Here is a 20,408-nt window from a genome sequence, read left to right as displayed (position 1 = left end):
AGATTCCCTTGTGTCCATTAAAACTGTAAGTGGATCAAGCCAAGAACTTATCATTTATACTTATTGGACTATACAGTAATGGAACATTTATCTCTAAAAATATTGGTGTTTTCTTGCCATCTGAAAGAGACATGGTGTTAAGTGGGTGCTAAGTGGGTTAGTTTGTTTGGGCTACTCAGACTGGATAATTTATAAACAATAGTTCTAGAAGCTGGGAAGTCCAAAATCGAGGCACCAGCAGATGTGGCGTCTGGTGAGGGACTGTTCCTCATAGATAGATGGCACCTTCTTGCTGTGTCTTCACATCTCCAGCTTCTAAGTGCACTGATCCCATTCATGAGCGTAGAGCCCTCATGACTTAATCATTTCCCAAATGCTTTGCCTCTTAATTCTATCACATGGGATATTATATTTGAACACACGAATGGAGGGGGGATGGGGCAACATCAACATTCAGACCACAGCAGTGGGTGTGTGTTTTTTTTAAGGTCTTGGCACAAGACTCAAAGCTAGGATAGAATCATTTTGTCATTTGGAAGAGACTCTTCCACTTTCTAATAAGTCACCCAGAACACTCTCACCCAACTCCTCTGTTAGCTGTTCCTTCCCAGTCTCACTTGAATACCAGCTCCTCAGCTGAGTCTTCTCTGAACATTCTAGGTAGGCAGCCCCCACCTCATGATTGATTTTTCGTTTACTTATTCCAATTACCTATCTCCCTCACTAGAATAAAAGCACAACGATGGCAAATACTTACTTTGTCATCTCAGGACCTAGAACAAGGCTTGGTACATAGTTGAGGGCTGGAGAGTGAAAGCAGGGGAGACGTCATGCTCGCCGAGCTGGATATGGAGAGGCAGGCAGGTGAAACCATACTGTGCAAAGACAGTGGGGCTATAGTGAAGAGAAACAGATCCAGAATGAAAAAGCTAATATCCTTTCTAATAACCAACCCATTTAGATGACTTGAACATATGAAATTTAGGAGTAAATTTGATAGTCACTTATTTCAAAGAAAGGAAATAAACAGATCATGCCCTCCTTGGTAAAGAATACCAAGCAGAGATAGGCATTCGGTATCATTAAACAGACCCGCATGCAAACTTGCCTCTATCTCCCTAACATGGTACTTCACCATCTGCACAGTTTCCCCAAGATGGCACCTCAGGAGGTCACCCTGCAGGGTGCTGAGAGCCAAAGCCCGAGTTTAACAGTAATCAGAGTCACCTCTTCCAACAGTTGGAAGGGATTAGAAACATAGTTACAGGGTTTAGAAAGATTTCTGGAAGACCAGAAAGGAGACACCCCAAATTGGTCAACATCCATCCAAATATGGAATAAGAGAAAAACAAGGGCAGGAAGATGTAGTCAGAAAAGTGAGGAAAGCAAGCAAATGACTGGGAAAAAGGATGTACAAAGCTGTCCCCCCACCCCTTGGCCATGCCAGGTTGTCCAGGCTGTCTTCAGTAGGTCTAAGGAAAGGGCAGTAATAAAGTGCCGTGATTCACAAGGAGTGATTCACAGGCTCCATTCTTAACACACACTGTTCAGTTCCTCTCTGCTCTGCTCAGCCAAGCACTTGCAGGCTCAGAACCACAAGTCTTCGGTGGCACTGCAGGGAAGGGCTGGGGGCGAGATGGTTGTCTACAGCAGGACCATGCAGGTGAACAGGTAGCTGTGTGGCCAAAGGCCTCAGACTAGAACTTGCTACCTCTGTCCGTACCACGATTATTCAGAGCAAAGGCTCCAAATGGGGTGGGCCCAGGAAAAGATGATGGAGAAAGTGCTAGAGAGAGTGCTTTTCAGAAAAGGATTTGGAAGTGTTTCTATGGGTTAGGTCATGTTTTGGCCAAAAATCATGTGAGGGTGTTACTCAAACAAACCTGGAAACTGCTTTTATAATTTGTTCAAAACTTTCCAAATGAAGAGTTTTGGTGTTTTAAAGTCTTTGGTTAAAAAGTATAAAAACCTTAATACATTTGTGTCATCTGCCATGAGAGAAGATGGAAATTCATTACTCAGATTTCCACAAAAACCTTTGCATAACTGATGAAGAAAAATGAAGAATGAGCAATTATGACTTAATGTGACTAGTTGTGTTCTTCTTCCATTTAGAGTTACTAAATTTTGGAAGTCAGTGCATTAAAAGCAACCATAAAACTAAGCTGAACTTGTAACCGACATCTGAATTACCAATCACAGTTTTAAAGCATTTACAGTAATGAAGTGCTCATTATTCTTAAAAATACTGAATAGGAATTTTATCACTAATATTTTTAAACACTGTATTTTAACCTCATTCAAAACTTCTATAATGCTATTTAGTCATGCACAAAATTGATTAATAAACATACATCTCATGGTAGAAATCTAAACACTTTACTACTAAGGTTTACAACCAAGGCAGTTGTATGGTTATTTTCACAGATATTAAGAGAGATATCTATGAAGCCTAAATACTAAGAACATTCTTTTAAAATATTTTGTTATCAATTTCAAATTGTCCAAATAACCGTTGTGGCTGCTCCATACCATATAACTCTTGAATTTCTCTAATCATTCTAATCATTTCTAGAGATGGCAGCAAAATAGTTTACATGACGGAATTTCTCTTTTATAAAACCAAAGGGAATTCTGTGTTGATTTGTTTCTTCTAAAAACATTACAATGCAAAGGTTTTCAAAAGTCCAAAGGTAAAAAAGAAATAGTTGTCAAGAACAAACATTATATCTAATCATGTCAAATCCTGTTGCAATAGAATTTCTCTGCCTCTGGGTCCATACACAGGGGTCACTCACTGGAGAGCCTCCCAGTTTTAACTCCCTATCAATTAAAGCTGCTAGAGGCATTTCAGAAGAGAAATCGATTTGGGCTCTTTAGAATACAGGTTAGCTTTGTGAAAATGAAGCAAACATCTCTTTGCTTTGTAAATTGATGTCATCAGAAATGGTTCCCAAAACTCACTGGAAGTAAAGCTGGGTGGTGCCCACTGTTAGGCAGCCAGAAGGCCAGGGATCTACTCTGATCCTGTAGCCAACCATCAGGTGATTCTGAAACTCTCTACACCTAAGCATTTTCCTGTACAAAATGAGGTGGGAGGTGACTTTCTAGTATGAAGAGAAGTAAGTTCCCTCCAGCCTTCCCAGTCTAGAATTATTTTGAGCCATGCCAAATCCTTGAAGCAGAGTTTAGATTTAAGACAATGTGGCTTGTAAATTATTTTCCCACAGTTCCTGGATTTTAATTAGTAGAATTAAATAGTAATCAGAGTCAGCTCTTCCTACAGCTGGCGGAGCAGGGCAAATGAATGCTGGGAGGCAGTCCCAGAAGCCAGAAGTGGTCTCTGACATTGTCATCTCCAATGGTGCACCATCAGTGACTCTGAATGCCAATGTCAATCTGAGTCCGAACTCTACGGATCACTAATTGTACACACTTAGACGAAGGGCCTCTATAAAAGGACTCATACATACATGCTTTCATTCAAAGTAGGCAAGTTCCAAAATTAACCAGGGCGGCTTATACTATGTTAATGTGGTTAACCCAGAACTGTGTTTCCCAGAGTCCCCTTCCCTGGTAGTCTAATTCAGAATTGGCTCTAATTCTGGCATGAGATCTGGAGGGCCAAACATGCTGGCATGAGATCTGGAGGGCCAAAGTGAAACAAGTGCCATTTTTATCTGAGATCACCATTGTTCAATGTGGTGTAGCAACGTGACAGACACAAAGGTGCCTGGCCAGTTCCAGCTTGTCCTCATTTCCTTCTGCTTCACCTCCAGCTCTTCTTCCTAAGTGCTGACTAGGGTGGCCCCAGGCACACCACTAAACACCTGGCTGCAGACCCACAGAGGTGGTCACAGAGCCCCCGCCACGTCACCTGCCCAGGCCCACTTCTGCAGTGGCCTTGTGCTTTCCTTCTGAAAGACGACCTGGTGACTTAGCCTGATTCAAACACCTTCTGAATCTTCACTTCTCCAGCGCTTCACACAGTTGAGTTTGGTCTAATTCTGTAACAAAATCCAGGATCCCATGGCACTTGGAGCAGCTCTTCTCCCGTTTACCAAACCAGACACACAAACCTCCAAATGGACATTGTTGTTCTATCTACAGGCCACCCCTGAGAGGGAGCCAAACCGAGTGTGCAAGCTGAAGAGAGTCCCATCCTGTTCCAGGTAGTAGTACACTTCTTGAGGCCTCATAATGTCTTAAGAGACATAAATGGCATCCAAAGATTGACACCACCAAGTGCACAAATAAGTGTTGGGGGAAATATAACCCAAAACATGGTTTAAAAATTTGGCTCTGAGAATCCTCACACAGTTGCCTCTCCGCTCCTTGCCTAGTCAGTCACAGGCTGAGACTGTCCAACCTACATCCACAGGCTCATGTCAACAGTCCTTTCTGCCCAACCCAATCTCGTAACAGGACTCACTGCCACATACAACGATGGAGCTGGTCTCATCAGTGCTAAACTCACACCCTGTGTAGAGGTATTACAACTTACGTAATAAACACTCAGATAACAACACTGGATGCAGACACCAATATCTCAAATAATCTCACTGATGGTTGGGTAATGACCACACGTAGGCCACAGGTGTTCATAAGGCATTCCTTTACTCCTGGGCTGAAAAGCAAAAATCCAAAGTTAAAAAAAAAAAAAAACCACCATAAAAATGTGAGCATAAATTATTTCTTGTTTTATTGCTTTCTTGTTTCTTTCTTGATGCAGAGTCAATGTTTTTGAGTAACAGTAATAAGATGCCCAAAATCCAACAGTAAACATTCAAATAGTAAAATCTGATGCAGAACAAAGTCCTCAAATGTTAACTCCTATAAGTTACATCTAGTGGAACCACTAGGGATAAAGGCTGAACTCATCATCTTGGTTTATGATGGAAACCGCTATCCTCTGACCCAGGGAACAGGAGGAAGTCTCGAATACCAGCCACCTGTTTAGGCACTGGTGGCAGCACTGTGGTCTCCTCGTGAAATGGCCGGGGAGACTCACAATGAGTCTAAGTATGGCAATCTCTCCTTTTACCCCAGGATTAAGAGATGCCCCCACAACTGAGAGAATCAAAAGAAACTCCTATGGAATAGAAGAAGTGGTTACAGTGATAAAGATCAGAAATGATTGTGTTGTCGAGGAAGTGACCTGTGACTGCACAGAACCCCATCTTTGTGAGAAAGCAACCCACTCTTAAGTGCACATCAGAGAGGCTTTACACAGTGACTGGCTGCAAGCAGGACAACCGTGAGCAGCATTTTGCTTGTTGAAGGCACAGGTCCTTGTCATCCTGAGAGAGGAGAGTCACTGTGTGCGACCTCTGAAAAACTGTCAGCTGTCATAAATCTGACTGCAGTTTCAGCCTGATCTTTTTTTTTTTGAAAGTCCCAGACTCTTGGGGCACCCCTGAATATCTCGATGTGCCTACTCCTTCTGCAAGAAGTCAGATTTCCAAGGGATGGAGACTCAAAGGAACATGATTGCATTACATCACACAACAGGCAAAAATAAATACATGACTCTATAGTATGGGTATGAAACTACCACAAAGAAATATCTCAGACCTCACAACTGCAGCTCACATGCTAGCAATACCTGGTAGGGTCTAAAAGGTGTCAGCTGTCCCATAAAGCATTTACCTACTATGACTTTGATCAACTGTACTTATGGGATAAGCAAAAATGTATGAAAACACTCTTTTTTTTTTAAAGACAAACTTCCTTAAATACCAAAGAGAGAGATCAATTTCACTTGACAGTGATCAGGATATCCAAATTAAATAAATCATTTTACTTAGTTTGATGATCTTCAAATTCAATAAAGTGATCTTAAACATTCAAATAGTAAAATCTGATGTAGAACAAAGTCCTCAAATGTTAACTCCTTTAAGTTATATCTAGTGGAACCACTAGGGATAAAGGCTGAACTCATCATCTTGGTTTATGATGGAAACCGCTATCCTCTGACCCAGGGATCAATGACCCAAGATCACTGATCTTCCCAATGATCATCTTAGGTTTCCATAACAAGAATGGGTGAGAGCCAACTGCACCTTGCCAGTGACGCTGAGGGTGTAGTCGTCACACAAACCCTCTTGGAAGAATGATGGACCCACGCCTTTGCCTGAGGAATGATCTCGAGCTCTTCCAGCTTTTGAAATTCCACCGTATTGTGAATGCTCTTTACAAACACAGTGATACTCAAAAAGGAACCAACAAGAAAACATAAGTTGCATTTATTCACGTCCACGCCATCTAAAGCTACTGTGTACAGTAATCAGGACTGGAGAAGGGACGATTTAGTATCTAAAAACAAAAAAAAAAAACACTGGGACATGGCCCCTGAATTGCAAGTTGGAGTTCGTAAGAATCTACTTGCTGGCAAGCCGGTTTCCTCCCTGAGAAGCACACTTCCCGCTTCCTTCTCTCCTTCCAGCGTCTTCTGTCCCTCTCAGTTAAGGCCTGGACAGTGTGGGATGGTGTTGCAATCTCTCCTGCAGAGCTGTCAGTCGCCCGTGGGCTCGGGCTGCGTGCACTCAGGCTCCCGGTCGCTGGGCTCTGCGCTCCGCCGCTGCAGCTCCTCCACCGTCTGCAGCAGGGCCGACCGCTCCAGTTCTAAGGTAAGCATGGCCTGCTTCAGCTTGCTCTCACTGCTCAGGAGCTTCTCAATGGTGGCCTCAAGGCTTTGGATCCTACCATTTGCCACCTAGAGAATAAAAGAAGAAATGAGAATACAATTGCCAGTGCTAACACAGGTGGGATCCAGTGCCCACTCGCTGTCCAGCCTTGGGAGCACTCTGGAGCCGAGTTTCAGCAGGGATGAGTCTACAGTTTATCATCAGTTCTGGCCACACAGGAAGGCAACTCGCACCCCTTGCAGGTCGGTGGCCAGGCCCTTAAAAGCACCCTGAGAGCCCCCAGCATTTTCTTCTCCTGCTATAGCTGCTGTGGAAGCCGATGCTGAGATGGTGGATCACAACACAGAGGGAACCCAAACCCCCAGGCACCACCACCAGAGGGACAGCTCGGATAGGGCCAAAGAATGCTTCAGCGACACAAAGCTGAAGTGGGCGTCAGCAACACAAAGACTTCCGTTGTGCCAAGCCTCGGAGACTTGTAAGTTTGTTACTGCAGCAGAGCCTGGCCTGTTTTGATGAGCACATATATTTAAACTCACAAATCGATTTCAGGCTGACAAAAACTCAAAACAGTTTCCTCCTGAAGGCCCACGTGGTAACAATCCTCTAATCTGAAATTCTTTACAAACACAGTGATACTGAAAAAGAAACCAACAAGAAAACCTAAGTTGCATTTATTCACGTCCACGCCATCTAAAGCTACTGTGTAAAGTTAGTGATGTCTAGAGGAACAAGACATCACTATGTCAAGAAACACAGGCATTTACCCCGGAACACATATGGAGTCCTTAGAAAGGCCAAGTGTTCTGCTAAGAGGTTTATGTGCCTGGTCTCACTGACTGTTCACTACGAGCCACGGAGACAAGCAATATCCTCTCTTCCACCCTACAGAGGAGGAATGAGGATCTCACTCAGTTTACATCCTCAGCACCTAGCACATAATTAATGCTAGTTAAATAGAACTTCCAGGTGTATCTTTCTAGCAACTGTCCCTCGTCTCTCTAATTTGCTCTGGCAGGCTTGCTTCCCAGGTGACAAGTGTGTTAGCTCTAGTGACATTAAAGGGTTCCCTAAGAAAACTGCAGAAACTCCAACATGTACGCTGATGTCCCTGAGGCCTTTCTGACCCGTTCCCCAGCTCATAGCTGCATCCTGGAGTGCTCTGTGACTTGGTCTATCTCACTAATCCAGTCCAGATTTGCCATGCTCCATTTTAGGTGGGAAAAATGGTATATATATATACACACACATATGTGTATATATATACACACACATATGTGTATATATATACACACACATATGTGTATATATATACACACACATGTGTGTATATATATACACACACATATGTGTATATATATACACACACGTATGTGTATATATATACACACACATATGTGTATATATATACACACACATATGTGTGTATATATATACACATATGTGTGTGTATATATATACACATATATATGTGTGTATATATATACATACATATGTATATATATACACATACATATATGTATATACACACATACATATATGTATATATATACATACATATATACACACACATATACACACACATATATATACACACACACACACATATATTTTTTTTTTCATTTTTCGAACAAAGAAAATACTTTTTTGAATGTGACAACACTTGTGCCAGAAAATTCATGCCTCGAAGTCTAGCTCTGGCTGGGCCACTAGAACACCCAAAATATGAAAAAGGGACCAAGAGCCTTAGTTTGTCAGCCTACTGGGCAAGGGGTGGTCCCGCTTGGGATATCCCTCTAAGCTGTACTCTCTGATCCTCAAAATCCACCCATCGTCAGGGCCTGGTTCAGGGCCTACCCTCATCACTTTGAAGCCCCTCTGCATTCCGAGGTGCAACCTGCAGCTTAGTTAGTAGTGAATTAATTTGCATGGTAATTTGCTATTCTGCATTAATGTCAGGTCTCCTCAATAACACCGATGCTTTTATAGAAGCAAGCATGTCTTCTCTTTCACACATGGTCCTGTCTCCCACAGCACCTGGCTCAGTGTGGGCGTCAATGACTTGTACGGATTATGACAAATCCATGTGCATTATTATTTGGTTCCATCTGGCACGTCTATGCAATCGTCTGATGTACTGCTGAACAAAACAGGTGGTAGAATTTGCTCTCCAGCGTCTAGACAACGTTCACATGTATTTAACAGGGAATGAAATGGGATTTTGATATTTCTAACAATTTTATGAACAGAATAAAGGTAGGAAATGGGTTGATTTTGGTATTTTGGCCCCCCAGAAAAGCTATATGAAAATTCAGTACTGTATTGAACACCCTTCCTTGTCAGTGTCTGAAAAGTGTACACGAAGGAGGCATGATTCTTACATATGAGAGGCATATTTTCGTAGAGGATCATGGAAAAACTATATCCAAACACCACAAATCGATACAATACAATCCTAGATCCAACTCTTTGAGACCTGCAGTGTCTTACTCAACTTGGTGGCCCCCAGCACTCAGCACTGCAGGGACTCAGGAACTACTGGTGGGTTGGCATAGACCACAGTTCTGAATGATCCTTCCAGAAGTGTAGGACTACTTGGTCAAGAGAACGACCATTCCAGGGAGAACATCTGTAATCACCAATTACTGTCTGATGCCTTTATTGAGGAATGTAGGTAGCTAAGCAGTTTTTCACAGCTGCCTGTCTTCACAAAAACAATAGCACAGGAGCAGCATGAAATTACTTTCTATGCTCTGTCCCAAAAAACTACAAGGTCATTTACCCAATAAAACAAACCTTTTATTTGAGAACTGCCTATCTTAACAAGCTAAACACTTCAATGCAAATGTGAGCTTTATTAGAAGTTTCCACCATGTTATATTTCAGGGACCTATCATTGGCTTGGAAGCCATTTAAAATGACCACCTACACTGTGTACCCCTACAGGCCAGAGAGGCTCTTCACCCTCTGGAGACTTCCCTTGAGTGATGGCTGAGACTTCCAGGGTAAATTGTATACAGGCATATTTTCAGTTAGGACATCTCTATCTTAGGGGAAAAAAAGAAGTTAAATTTCAGAATGTGAGTGGTTATTAGGGCTGGGCAGGAATAGCATTCGGTCTTGGTTCCTCTCTTTCACATATCTGATAGGGTATGCTGGGATGGAATGCCCGCTGGGAGGAATGCATTTCAGATAGCTTGACTCACTAGGCTGGCCTTTCTCACCTTGCTGCCAAGCTTGTGTCTGCAAAGCTCATCTTTCTATGAAGAAAAATCAGAGGCTTAGATCAGAATGGAACTTATTCTCAGGACAGCCCAGGAACACCATAAAAAATTCGGCAAAAATATGTATTTTTATCCACAGCCACTCAAAAACAACTTTTAAAAACACCCTCAAAACAATTCCTTAACAGGGACAGCACTGCTACACACTTGTGACATTAAAAAAAGTAGAAAAAAGTAGAACATATGGTTGCTTCATGCCATCAGATTGACAAAAGAGCTGCACTCCGCAGTTAGGTGTTCTTTTGGGCAGTGTGCCTGGGTGATGTGGGGGTGGGGGTGATGCTGGACCCGGCCAGCTCTGGTCTCCGTGCTGCACCTCAGTGCTTGCTCTGCACACCCTCCTGCGTGCACAGTCTCAACTGGTCTTTCTTCTGTATGTCCTCACCTGAGTATATCCGTGTTGAAATGGAAGTTTCTAGAGGGGAGAACTGAGACCTCCATTAATCAAATCTTTGTATATGCACCAAGGACTCACAAAGAATTATCATCTCTTCTGGTTTGTTATGTTTATTTCTGTGTTACTTTCCTCCTTTACCATCCCTCTGTGGACCTAGCTGGTTTTGCTCATAGAAGTTAAAGCTCTTAGATTCTCTTTGAGTAATGACAACGGCTGGCATTCAGCTAACAGGCCACAGCATCCTGAATCCAAGTTCATCTCTGGGCCTGTCTCCTAAAAGAGTTAAGTGCAGAAACAGCCTCTCAGAAAGCTCTGGGACTGCCTGACCTTAGCAAAGGACAATCTGTCTGCTCCATAATAAAAAGGACCCATTCTCCCGGGATACCTTTGATCCCAACTATAAACAGATCAGGGTGGGAAAGGTCCTCTGGTCATGGGAAAGCCCAGCCTGCTGTTGCCTTTGGTGAGTTAATGAACTACCATATATTTGTGATTCAGGAAGCTGCTTTATAAATATGCTGTACCTGCAACTGTTCAAGGAGGTCAAGGTTCTGTTTGCGTAAGCTGCTGTTGGTTTTCTCTAATTTATCCATTCTTTGGTTGTCACTGAGAGGAGAGGAATCGATAAGTTCTTCTTGAAGGACGTGGTACTCAACTTCATAAGCTTGTAACTGTTTAGCGATGTCCATTTCAAATACCTGTTATAGAAAGAAAAGTCATCACGTACTAAAACTGAGAAAAACCCCACAAGTACAGGCAGGTGTCTGCAATCACGACAATGCGCACCTGTGAAGCGTCTCCTCTACGCTTAGCTCTACACTTGTTACTAGAAGTAATAAATAAGAAAAACTATGCACTGAGAAGGTAATAATTTTACTTGGGACAAAAGGATATAAGAAATATCTAGAAATAATTCCAAGGTAACATTAAGTACAGGTTTTTGATACTCATCTTCCAAAAGCCAAAAAAAAAAAAAAAAAAACAAAAACCTCTCATTTTTAAAGACTTATAAAAATTTATTTTTAGCTCTTATTTCACTTCTTTTCTCTGAAAATTCTGTTAGGTTAGATACATCAACTATGGGTTAAAAGGAGAAAAGAAACAAAAGAATCATAGCCCTGTTTGCACAGTCACCAAGTCAAAGTTTAATTATAGTTCAGTTGGGTTTTCAGAGTTACAAGAACAGCTAAGTAATGGGACTGTTTACTAAAAAACTCTCCTTTGCACACAAATATGCAGAAATGAGCCAAAACCCACATGTCACCCACACAGATGAGTGAATACGAAACGATGCCTGAGTTGTCTTCTTTCCCACAATAGTAATGGTGACGAAAACACCACACGTGTGAAAAACAACTCCTAAGTGCCTAAGTGACTCAAGCCGTCCGTGTCTGTACTTTCTCTTGGTAAGGAAGGCAGGGCGGAAAGCGGAATCAGAAGACAGCTGCTGCTGCTGCTGCCCAAGGCATTTCCTTTCTTTCCAGTTGTTTCTATGAGAGAACCCCAGGGGCTGGGGCCTCTCAGCACAGCAGTGAAGCCCTAACGTTTATCTGATGGATCTGAGAATGCAGTCAAGCTGGGACCATCTTAAAAGAAAAAAAAAAAAAAACCCTGCTAGATCAGAACACACATTCAGAAAGTGAAGTCAGGCTTTAAAAGGGCAGAAACTGCCTCTCTATTGCATTGCCTTAAGCAACTCCAATATTGTTAAAAATCAGTGTAAAACTACTTCTTCTGATGGCTCCCTATTGGCATTCAAACTAGCCTATCTTCCCTGGAATCAATTTTCAAAAACCATGTTTCCTTTCTCACCATTCCCAACAATCTTATTTTCTCTTTCTTGAGATGAATTTTTCAGCTTGCTGTTTTTGATTCAGTGGATAATATTAATAAGGCACAAAAGTCATTTGATGCCTAAAAACTAAAATCCATTATATCTGTGGGGTGTGTGTGCATGTGTGCGAGGGGAGTAAGAGGGAGAGAGAGAATTGTTTACTGGATTGAACTGATTCTCTTTTGTCCTTCAGAGCGACCGTGAGGTCAGCAGGGATTATTATCTCCATTTGACAGCCGAGGTAACTGGCTCAGAGGCTTTGAGTCAGCCTTAAGATTGCGGCTCCACTGGCGACTCTCATGAATGACTTGAGCCCGGACTTAACCTCTCTCAGCCACAGTTCCTGGCCTCCCACCTGGGGCAGACAGCGCCTACCTCCCAGGATGGCTGTGAGAATTAAACGAGGCAACTCATGGAAGTTCCCAGCACACGCCTGGCAGGTTGAGCAGGCGCTCTCTTAGCTAAGGGATCTGCTTCCACACACCTGCCACAAAACCCTCACATTTCAACCTCAGCAAAACCATCATCAATGGATGCCACGTCATGGAACTTCTGAATAGTCTGAACAGTAAAAACCACAAACGTTAAAACTGAGATTGTTTGGCACTCGTGTATAATTATAAATATGGTGCTGAATAAATGTCATGTACACTATTACTTTTTTTCTTTCAAAAAGATTTAAGTGATCTCCTAACCTGGAAAGCCTGGGAACAAAACCTCTGGCTTTTCCTACAGATTGATGTTCTGTGTTAAGTTAATGGCTCTCAGCAGTGCCCAAAGCCATAAACTCTTCCAGGCCTCCATTAATCCCTAGGAACCACCCTGGGTCGCAATCATCTCTGCTTAATTGCCTGATGATCTCCTGACTGCCAAGACTCCTAGGCCCTTCGTTCTGCAGTTATGCCCCTGAATTTACCCCAAACCATGGCAATATGAGGCTGGTGGTCAAAGGAGAACCCTGGTCACTGAACGAGGGCTTCAGCCCTTGCGCTAATTACTTGGGGAAAGAAAAGAATTGGGAGGGGCGCCTGTCCTTGCACACTTAGACAGCACAAGTGATCCACTGCCAGGAGCAGTTCTCAGCCAGAGAAAGAGCAGGAAGGCCTAACATTAAAAACCCAATCCTTTGGTATGTTGTCTCAGATGAATAAAACAGACGAATATTAAAAACTAGGTGTTGATAAGAAAACAAGATACATACACTTTAAGGTGTTTTCATTTCTGGTCTGAGTCACTCCTGAGGCTGGACAAGTGCAGTGCCCACCTCCCCCGGGGTCTTGCCTAAGCCATTCCCTGAGCACTGGTCACTACACAAAGCTGCAAGGTACCTGGCCCCTCTGCAAGGGGAACTGGCTCTCATCTTCTTTCTTGCTGGCCCATCTCAGAGCAATTCCACTAGAGTTGTAATTACTAGGGATCTAGAGCCTTCCTGTCATCCTGGCTCTTAGGTTCTTCACAGTTTTCAGTCAAGTTCCAGAATTTTGGTACTGAAGAAAATTTCTCTTCTGCTTGCCAAAGTAGGAATGACTATTTCCATACTTTCGATGTTTTGCCGAAAAGATAAAACTATTTGAAGTTACTGAAGCAATAGAGCTACATTATTGGAAGCTTGAAAAATAAAAGAAAAATCACCAAATACAACTTTTATATCTAGCTATATTTCCTTTCATATTTCCTAAAAGCATGTTTTTCTAGTTCTAAACATAACCAACATAAAATTTCCTATCCCACTTTTCCTTTACTTAACACTGTATCAAATAAGAGCTTTTTCATGTCGCTATATATAACTGGCTTCATGATATTCTACCAGCTCAACCTACCATCATCATATTAATCCAGTCATCAAGTGTTAGACATCTAGTTCCAAGTTTCTGTTATTATAAATGACAAGTCTAGGAGAATATCCTTATACATATGGCTTCCCTCATATTTTGGATTATTTCCTGAGGATACATTCCAAGAAACGGGATGACTGAGTCAAAGGGTATGAATATTTTACTGGCTTGGGATATGTTTCGCCAAACTGCCTCCCAACAGCCACTAATCAATGTGCACTGCCATCAGCAACATGCTAATGTTCTGCATACAGTATACCCTTGGTGCTGGGTACTGGCATCAAGAAATGTCCTTCTATTATCTAGTAGAGTAAAGCATTACATGTTATGTAAGTTTAAATTACACATGAAGCCAAATATTTTCCCAGATATTTGTTTACTAGATATCTCCTCTTCGGTGAATTGTCTGTTTATGTTCTTGGCTCATTTGCTATTGTAGACTCAGCATTTCTCTTCACAGTCCATGGACACTGATTAATAAAGTCATGAACCCTGATGGTTTGCAAAACTCGCCACAGAGCTTCCGCCTTCCTAACCCCCTGCCCTCCAATCTGCTGGTCCCATTGTCATACCAAGGGCTGGAGAGTGGGAACAGTCGGCCTGGTATCAGCAACAAGGGGGCACACACTATCTGTAGTGAATTACAAAAAAAAATCAAACCCAAAAAAATCAAACCCACTAAAAGTCCCTCTGCTTGTTATTACCACTGCATGTGAGCAATTTTCAACAACGCCAGTGGTAAACCACTTCTCCCCGCCACGCCCCACCCTCCTGGTATGGCACCAGTTGTCCTCGTACAAAACTACTCCTTTTCCACGGTGCAAACTGCCCAAGAAGTGACGGCTCCCCCACAGGCAGAAGAGGCACCTTTGCCCCTGATTTGAGGTGTGTCTTCTGAATACAGGAACCCTGGTTTCTAACTTACAAGCTCAACTGGAACAGGGGCTCCTTTGTTCATTGTGTTTCTAACAGAGTTGCCCACAGCAGGGTTTCTCAGCTGTTTGTGTGTATGTGAATCCCCTGGTGATCTCGCTGAAATGCAGATTCTGATTCAGCAGGTCTGGGGTGTGGCCCCAGATGCTGAGTTTCTGACATGATATGATGACAATGCTGGGCTGAGGCCATGCTCTGAGTGGAGCCTAAAGGATGCTGAAAATAGGCTATTTGCCCTGCCTCCCAAAGCCACCCTTCCTCTTTTTCGTCCTTAAACTGAGCTGAGACTTCACAGCCACAGAGCACCCACTGTGACAAGAATACAACACTGACCTCCTTTCCTTTGTTACTAATTATTCCCAAAGTTTCCATTCTTCTTGGGTCAGAAGATGTAGATGGTTTATTCAATGGACAGGTCCTTTGGTAAGTACACTGCCACAAAGGCTTCAGACACCCTTGGTCTTCTGTCCTGGGCTCTGTCACCTTTGGAATTGCCCTCTCTGGCTGCTTTCAGCCTGTCCACATTGAGCCAGAGCTCCAGAGCCCTGTCCTTGGCCACCTCTTCCACCCAGGATCCAGCTGTGTCCCAGTTGCTCAGGCTGAGACTATCTAGACAGGGAGGGCATTTAATGAAATGGAACCACAGCTATCACAGAGGACCACCCAGATGCCCTCACTTCCTGCCCCACCCCATCTGTACACAGGGCAGTATGCTCCACCATCTGCAATGGAAGCATCCATTACATCTACTCTGAAGACCCCCAAGATTCGGGCCTGGGGGATCTCTAAGGCTGCAGAGGAATCATGCTGGACCCCATGTCTGCTTTCTGTGTAGAACTTAAGACTACAGCACCCTCTGGATGGGAGGGGGCAGTGGGAAAGCAGAAAGCCTGACAGAGAACACTCAGATGTCAAGTTCAGATAGAAACACCAGAGGGAAAGAGGGGAGAGATGCGGGTAGATCTACTTTCTATAAGGACCACTGATAAAAACCCGGGCCCCAAATGCAAATTTTTGTGCTCCCGATACCCTCAAAATGTTGAACACCTCAGGTTCTGAGAATTGCTCTCTGCTCTCATTCCTGTACCTTCTCACATGCTGTGATCCTTTAGTTCAGGGATCAGCAAACCACCACCTGTGGACCAAGCCCATCACGCTGCACAGTTTTTAAAATAAAGTTTTTTGCAACATGACCCATCATCCCCTTACATGCTGTCATGGATTGTTTGTGCTGCAAAGGCCGAGGTGAGTAGCTGTCGCAGAGGTGAGTAGTTGTGACGTTATGACCTGTGAAGCCTAAAATATATACTGCCTTCTTTGGAAAATGTCTGCCAGCCGATCTTAGGTCATCTTTTAAGTCCAGCTGGACTCAAACACCTCAGCTCCAACCTCACAGCCCTGGTTCCCACAGACCTTGCCTTTCTACAAGGGGCCGGGCATGTTACTCTCTGCTCAGCTTCATCTATAAAAATAGGAATTATAATACCTATGTCCTGGAGTTATTAAGTCAGTGGAGGCCGGGCACAGTGGCTCATGCATGTAATCCCAGCACTTTGGGAGGATGAGGCAGGTGGATCACTTGAGGCCAGGAGTTCAAGACCAGCCTGGCCAACACGGCGAAACCCCACCTCTACTAAAAACACAAAAATTAGCTGAGCGTGGTGGCACATGCCTATAGTCCCAGGTACTCAGGAAGCTGAGGCACGAGAATGCTTGAGCCCAGAAGGTGGAGGTTGCAGTGAGCCCAGATCACACCATCGCATTCCAGCCTGGGCAGCAGAGCAAGACTCTGTCTCAAAAAAAAAAAAAAAAAAAAAAGTCAGTGGAAAAATGAATGGCAACTTCCAAATAGCCAGATAGCGGCCTGAAACAAACCAGGTACACGCACAGCTGTTTTCTTCCCATGCTGTGTCCATTTCCACTCTTCCAGCACTGAAAGAGCACCTGATGTATCCTAAGTATTCTCAATACGTTTTATTTTTTGTTTTTTTACAGAAAATAGGAGACAATGGGATTTTTTTCTGAGGCTCAATACTCAGGAGGTAAACAATGTCTGCTGGGATGGCCTGAGGGACAGGAGCAAGGTGACATGTCAGGTACTGGATATAGCCCTCAGTCTAGGTAACCAAGGCTCTCGGGGGTCTGCCCTAGAAGCTGTAAATGTAAGTAAGTACATGCAACAAAAGCTGTAAGAAGGGAATGAATGAAAGAAAGAATGAATGAAAATGCCAGAAATCAAAGAATCAAAAGGGTGGAGAAGTCAGTATGAGAATCCTGGTAAAATAGGGAAAAACTCTAAATTAAATGACCTCCAGAGGCTCTTGGCAGTGTAGGAGAGCTGCTAAAGCACTTTGAGGTGGGAGGGACTTGAGTTTGAACCCCTACCTTTCCACTTTGCAGCAGAGTGAGTGTGGGTCAGTCAGTGAACCACTTCGTATCCTCTCAGGAGTGCGGCCTGGACTGAATGGGATCATGCGTATATTTAGATGCCCACCCAACCTGGCAAAAAGCAAGGCCCCAACAAGCCAAAGCTATCCACATCAAGAAGAGTGTGCCAGGGAAGGAAAAGAGATGGAGAGGCTCTCAATTAAAGATGAGTGCAGAACAGACAAGAACTGTTCTTTCGTAAGGGCATATGCAATGTGCAAACAGAAATCTAAAGTTAACAAGTGGTATGAAACCTCTTTTTTTTGCAGGCCAAACTTGCATCTTTTTCTGTGCTTAACACCTAAGGTGTGGCTGCAAATGAAAATCACAAACACTGCATGTGGATGTAATCCACTGGAATCATGGATTCCTTTTGGACTACAGAAATCTCCAGAGTAAGGATTTTTCAAAAATAGCTTTATTTCACCATTTGTTTTTGCCTGATTGCTCTATGCTTTCGTTACACAGTTGTGTGTTGCATTACAACATTTTGGTCAATGGCGAACTGCATATATGATGGTGGTCCCATAAGATTAGAATACCGTATTTTTATTGTACCTTTTCTATGTTTAGTTATGTTTAGATACACAAATACTCCGCCTTGTGTTACAACTACCAACAGCGTTCAGTATAGTCACGTCATACAGATTTGTAGGGCCTAGGAACAACATGTGTAGGTGTGTAGTAGGCTATACCACTTGGGTTTACGTACACTTTATGAAGTTTGCACAATGATGAAATCACCTAATGATACAGTTCTCAAAACGCATTGCTATTATTAAGTGACACATGACTATCTGGAGCAGATTCTAGGCTTATGAGAGGCTTGACTGCTGACTCTGCAGTGACTCAATGATGAAATCCCTTCCAGTGCTTTCGTAGCTACCCAGCCTCTAGACACTTCCAATGATGCCCCTTTCTCTACTAAGCAGCATAGTCCTCCATGATCAGCAGCCATTACTGGAAGGTTCTTCCTTAGACTGTACAGGATCAAAATCTGCTCCCGTGCCCAACCCAGGGCATTCACCATCTAGTTTAGTTGTAATTCCCAGTAAAACTCACCTCTCAGCCTCTAACATTTCAGAGGATAATGGTTCTATTGTATACTGAAACCAGAGGTAATGAAGCCACAGATATTGAACTGAATTCAGTTAAAAAAAAAACCACACAAACACATCATGAAACAAATTCATAGAATATATGTTCCCTATCATAACTTTGTTATCAAAGAATTATTTGGAGAAAATTCCAATTAAAACCATTCAACACACACACACACAAATCAAAGCACTCAATGTACAAAACCCTACATTGCATCATTGCATAAATATATATATTTCAGAAGAACAAGCTACTAGAGCTGAAGTCTCTTAAATGTAAGAAACTACTAATAACCTGTGCTGGTTTCTACAGCTAAACATTGCCACCATGGTTCCATGTGGCATTTCACCATGACGCTCACAACACACACACTCACGATCATTCCACACGTTTGTGATATGCCTCCTCCATGCCAGGCATCATGCAGAATGCTGTTCAGAACACAAAGTGGTAGGAAACAGTTCCTGCTCAAGAGAGATTTAAGTTTCTACGTATCTAGGATGGCTTAAGCATTTGCAAGGTTTGGACTGACTCATACCTGATTGATGGTCTTTTCCATCTGTACCAAGCCAAGGTTGGGTAGCGTGCTTTTTATAAAGTCAACTATGGTTTCTAGGTTTTCATGCTGCAGAATCAAGGGCTTATGGCTTCCCAACAGACTTAAAGCCACTTTAAATATGACCTCTGTTCCCTGAAGAAAAATCATATCTGAGAAAACACAGAAATGCAGAAAGTTAAACCAGACCAGTTTCTCACGCAATACCATTCCATTGCCTTTTCCACACATCACAGAGCAGGAGTGTGGGAGACATAGCCCCACATTGCAAACTTTATTTCATTTTTAAGAGCCTGATATCTCAGACAGTGTTGTCAAGACAGTATTGCAAATAAAAGTATATAAACATTAAAAATTATGTTTTACTCTGAAAATAAAATTCAAACATGCTTCAAAAGTTAAACTGGGAAAGGGAAAAAGGTTTTATTAGTCTATTTTTCCAGGAATGCTCCTGGGTTTTAAAGGAGATACTAAAACATGTTTTTATGGGTCAAGCTAAAAGATTTTTATAGATAAAGCATCAGAAATTAAGATAGAGTAAGTGAAAAAGTATCTCTGTTTCCTCTGTTTTGAAACAAGGAATAGAATTCAAAGATCTTTAAAAACTGTAAAACAGCTGTACAACTGCAGAAGTACATTGTTAAATACAAGTTTACTGATTTTTAACATGATAATGGAATAAAGAACATTTTTCCCTCTGAGGAGTTCAAGAACTCTGTCAAGGTTACTTTCTAGTTCTGGCCATATTTTGTTCTTAGAGTGGCTGGCAAATGGATGCAACTTCTATACAGACTGCAGAATAAGAGGGAGGGCACTGGCCAAGGCAACCGGCTGAGCAGCAACCCCAGCCCTGTCTCACCTTCCTCATAGAGTTGAAGCTGCTGGGGAAAAAAGAGTCTAATGTCCTGGGGTTAAAGCAGAGCCACGATAACTAATTATTGGTTGACTAAACTGAGGCAGGTTACCTAATAACTAGAATAATAATATAAGAAAAAACAATTTTAAAAATCAGAGTAGAAATATAATTAGAGGCAAGTGTCAGTATTTCTTTTCTCTGTTTCTTTTGGCTGAAAGATAATGGAAGAGAGAAAGAAGTTGTAAATTTCATCAAATCAAGGAAAGCAAAAGCAGGTGAGAGGAATAACCTTGCAGGGTGCCTCTCTAGATGGTTAATATGATAACACTTAAAAGCCACGAAGAAACAGAAAAGCAAAGACTGGGTGCTGCTGTGCAAATGGGAAACTGAATCCCTGTAGTTTCTGAACAAAGCACAGGCAGAGATGACAGACCTAGGAGCCCGCTGGCTGGGATAGCCCTCAAGATCCTCTGTAACCACCACAAAACCCTTAATTAACCATGTGAGCTGAGATGGGTGCAGCCCTAAGCCATGCCAG

General features: G+C 42.7%; 1 protein-coding gene across 8 annotated transcripts in view; it reads right to left on the bottom strand.

Annotated features, from left to right (window-relative positions):
- Positions 1 to 6,229: 6,229 nt before the first annotated feature.
- The window catches only part of TBC1D1 (TBC1 domain family member 1), a 248,435-nt gene continuing 234,256 nt past the window's right edge, over positions 6,230 to 20,408 (bottom strand). For all 8 annotated transcript variants that reach the window (XM_008957560.7, XM_003832157.7, XM_008957562.6 and 5 more), the window contains 3 exons: positions 18,997 to 19,166; positions 10,853 to 11,026; positions 6,230 to 6,715 (listed from right to left, as the gene is read on the bottom strand). In XM_008957560.7, the coding sequence (XP_008955808.1) occupies positions 6,515 to 6,715; positions 10,853 to 11,026; positions 18,997 to 19,166 (545 nt within the window). In that variant the 3' untranslated portion in view covers positions 6,230 to 6,514. The remainder of the gene's footprint in view (positions 6,716 to 10,852; positions 11,027 to 18,996; positions 19,167 to 20,408) is intronic.

The sequence above is a fragment of the Pan paniscus genome, chromosome 3 (assembly GCF_029289425.2).
Source record: "Pan paniscus chromosome 3, NHGRI_mPanPan1-v2.0_pri, whole genome shotgun sequence".
Taxonomy (NCBI): Eukaryota; Metazoa; Chordata; class Mammalia; order Primates; family Hominidae; genus Pan; species Pan paniscus.
This window is presented reverse-complemented; position numbering and strand designations above follow the sequence as displayed.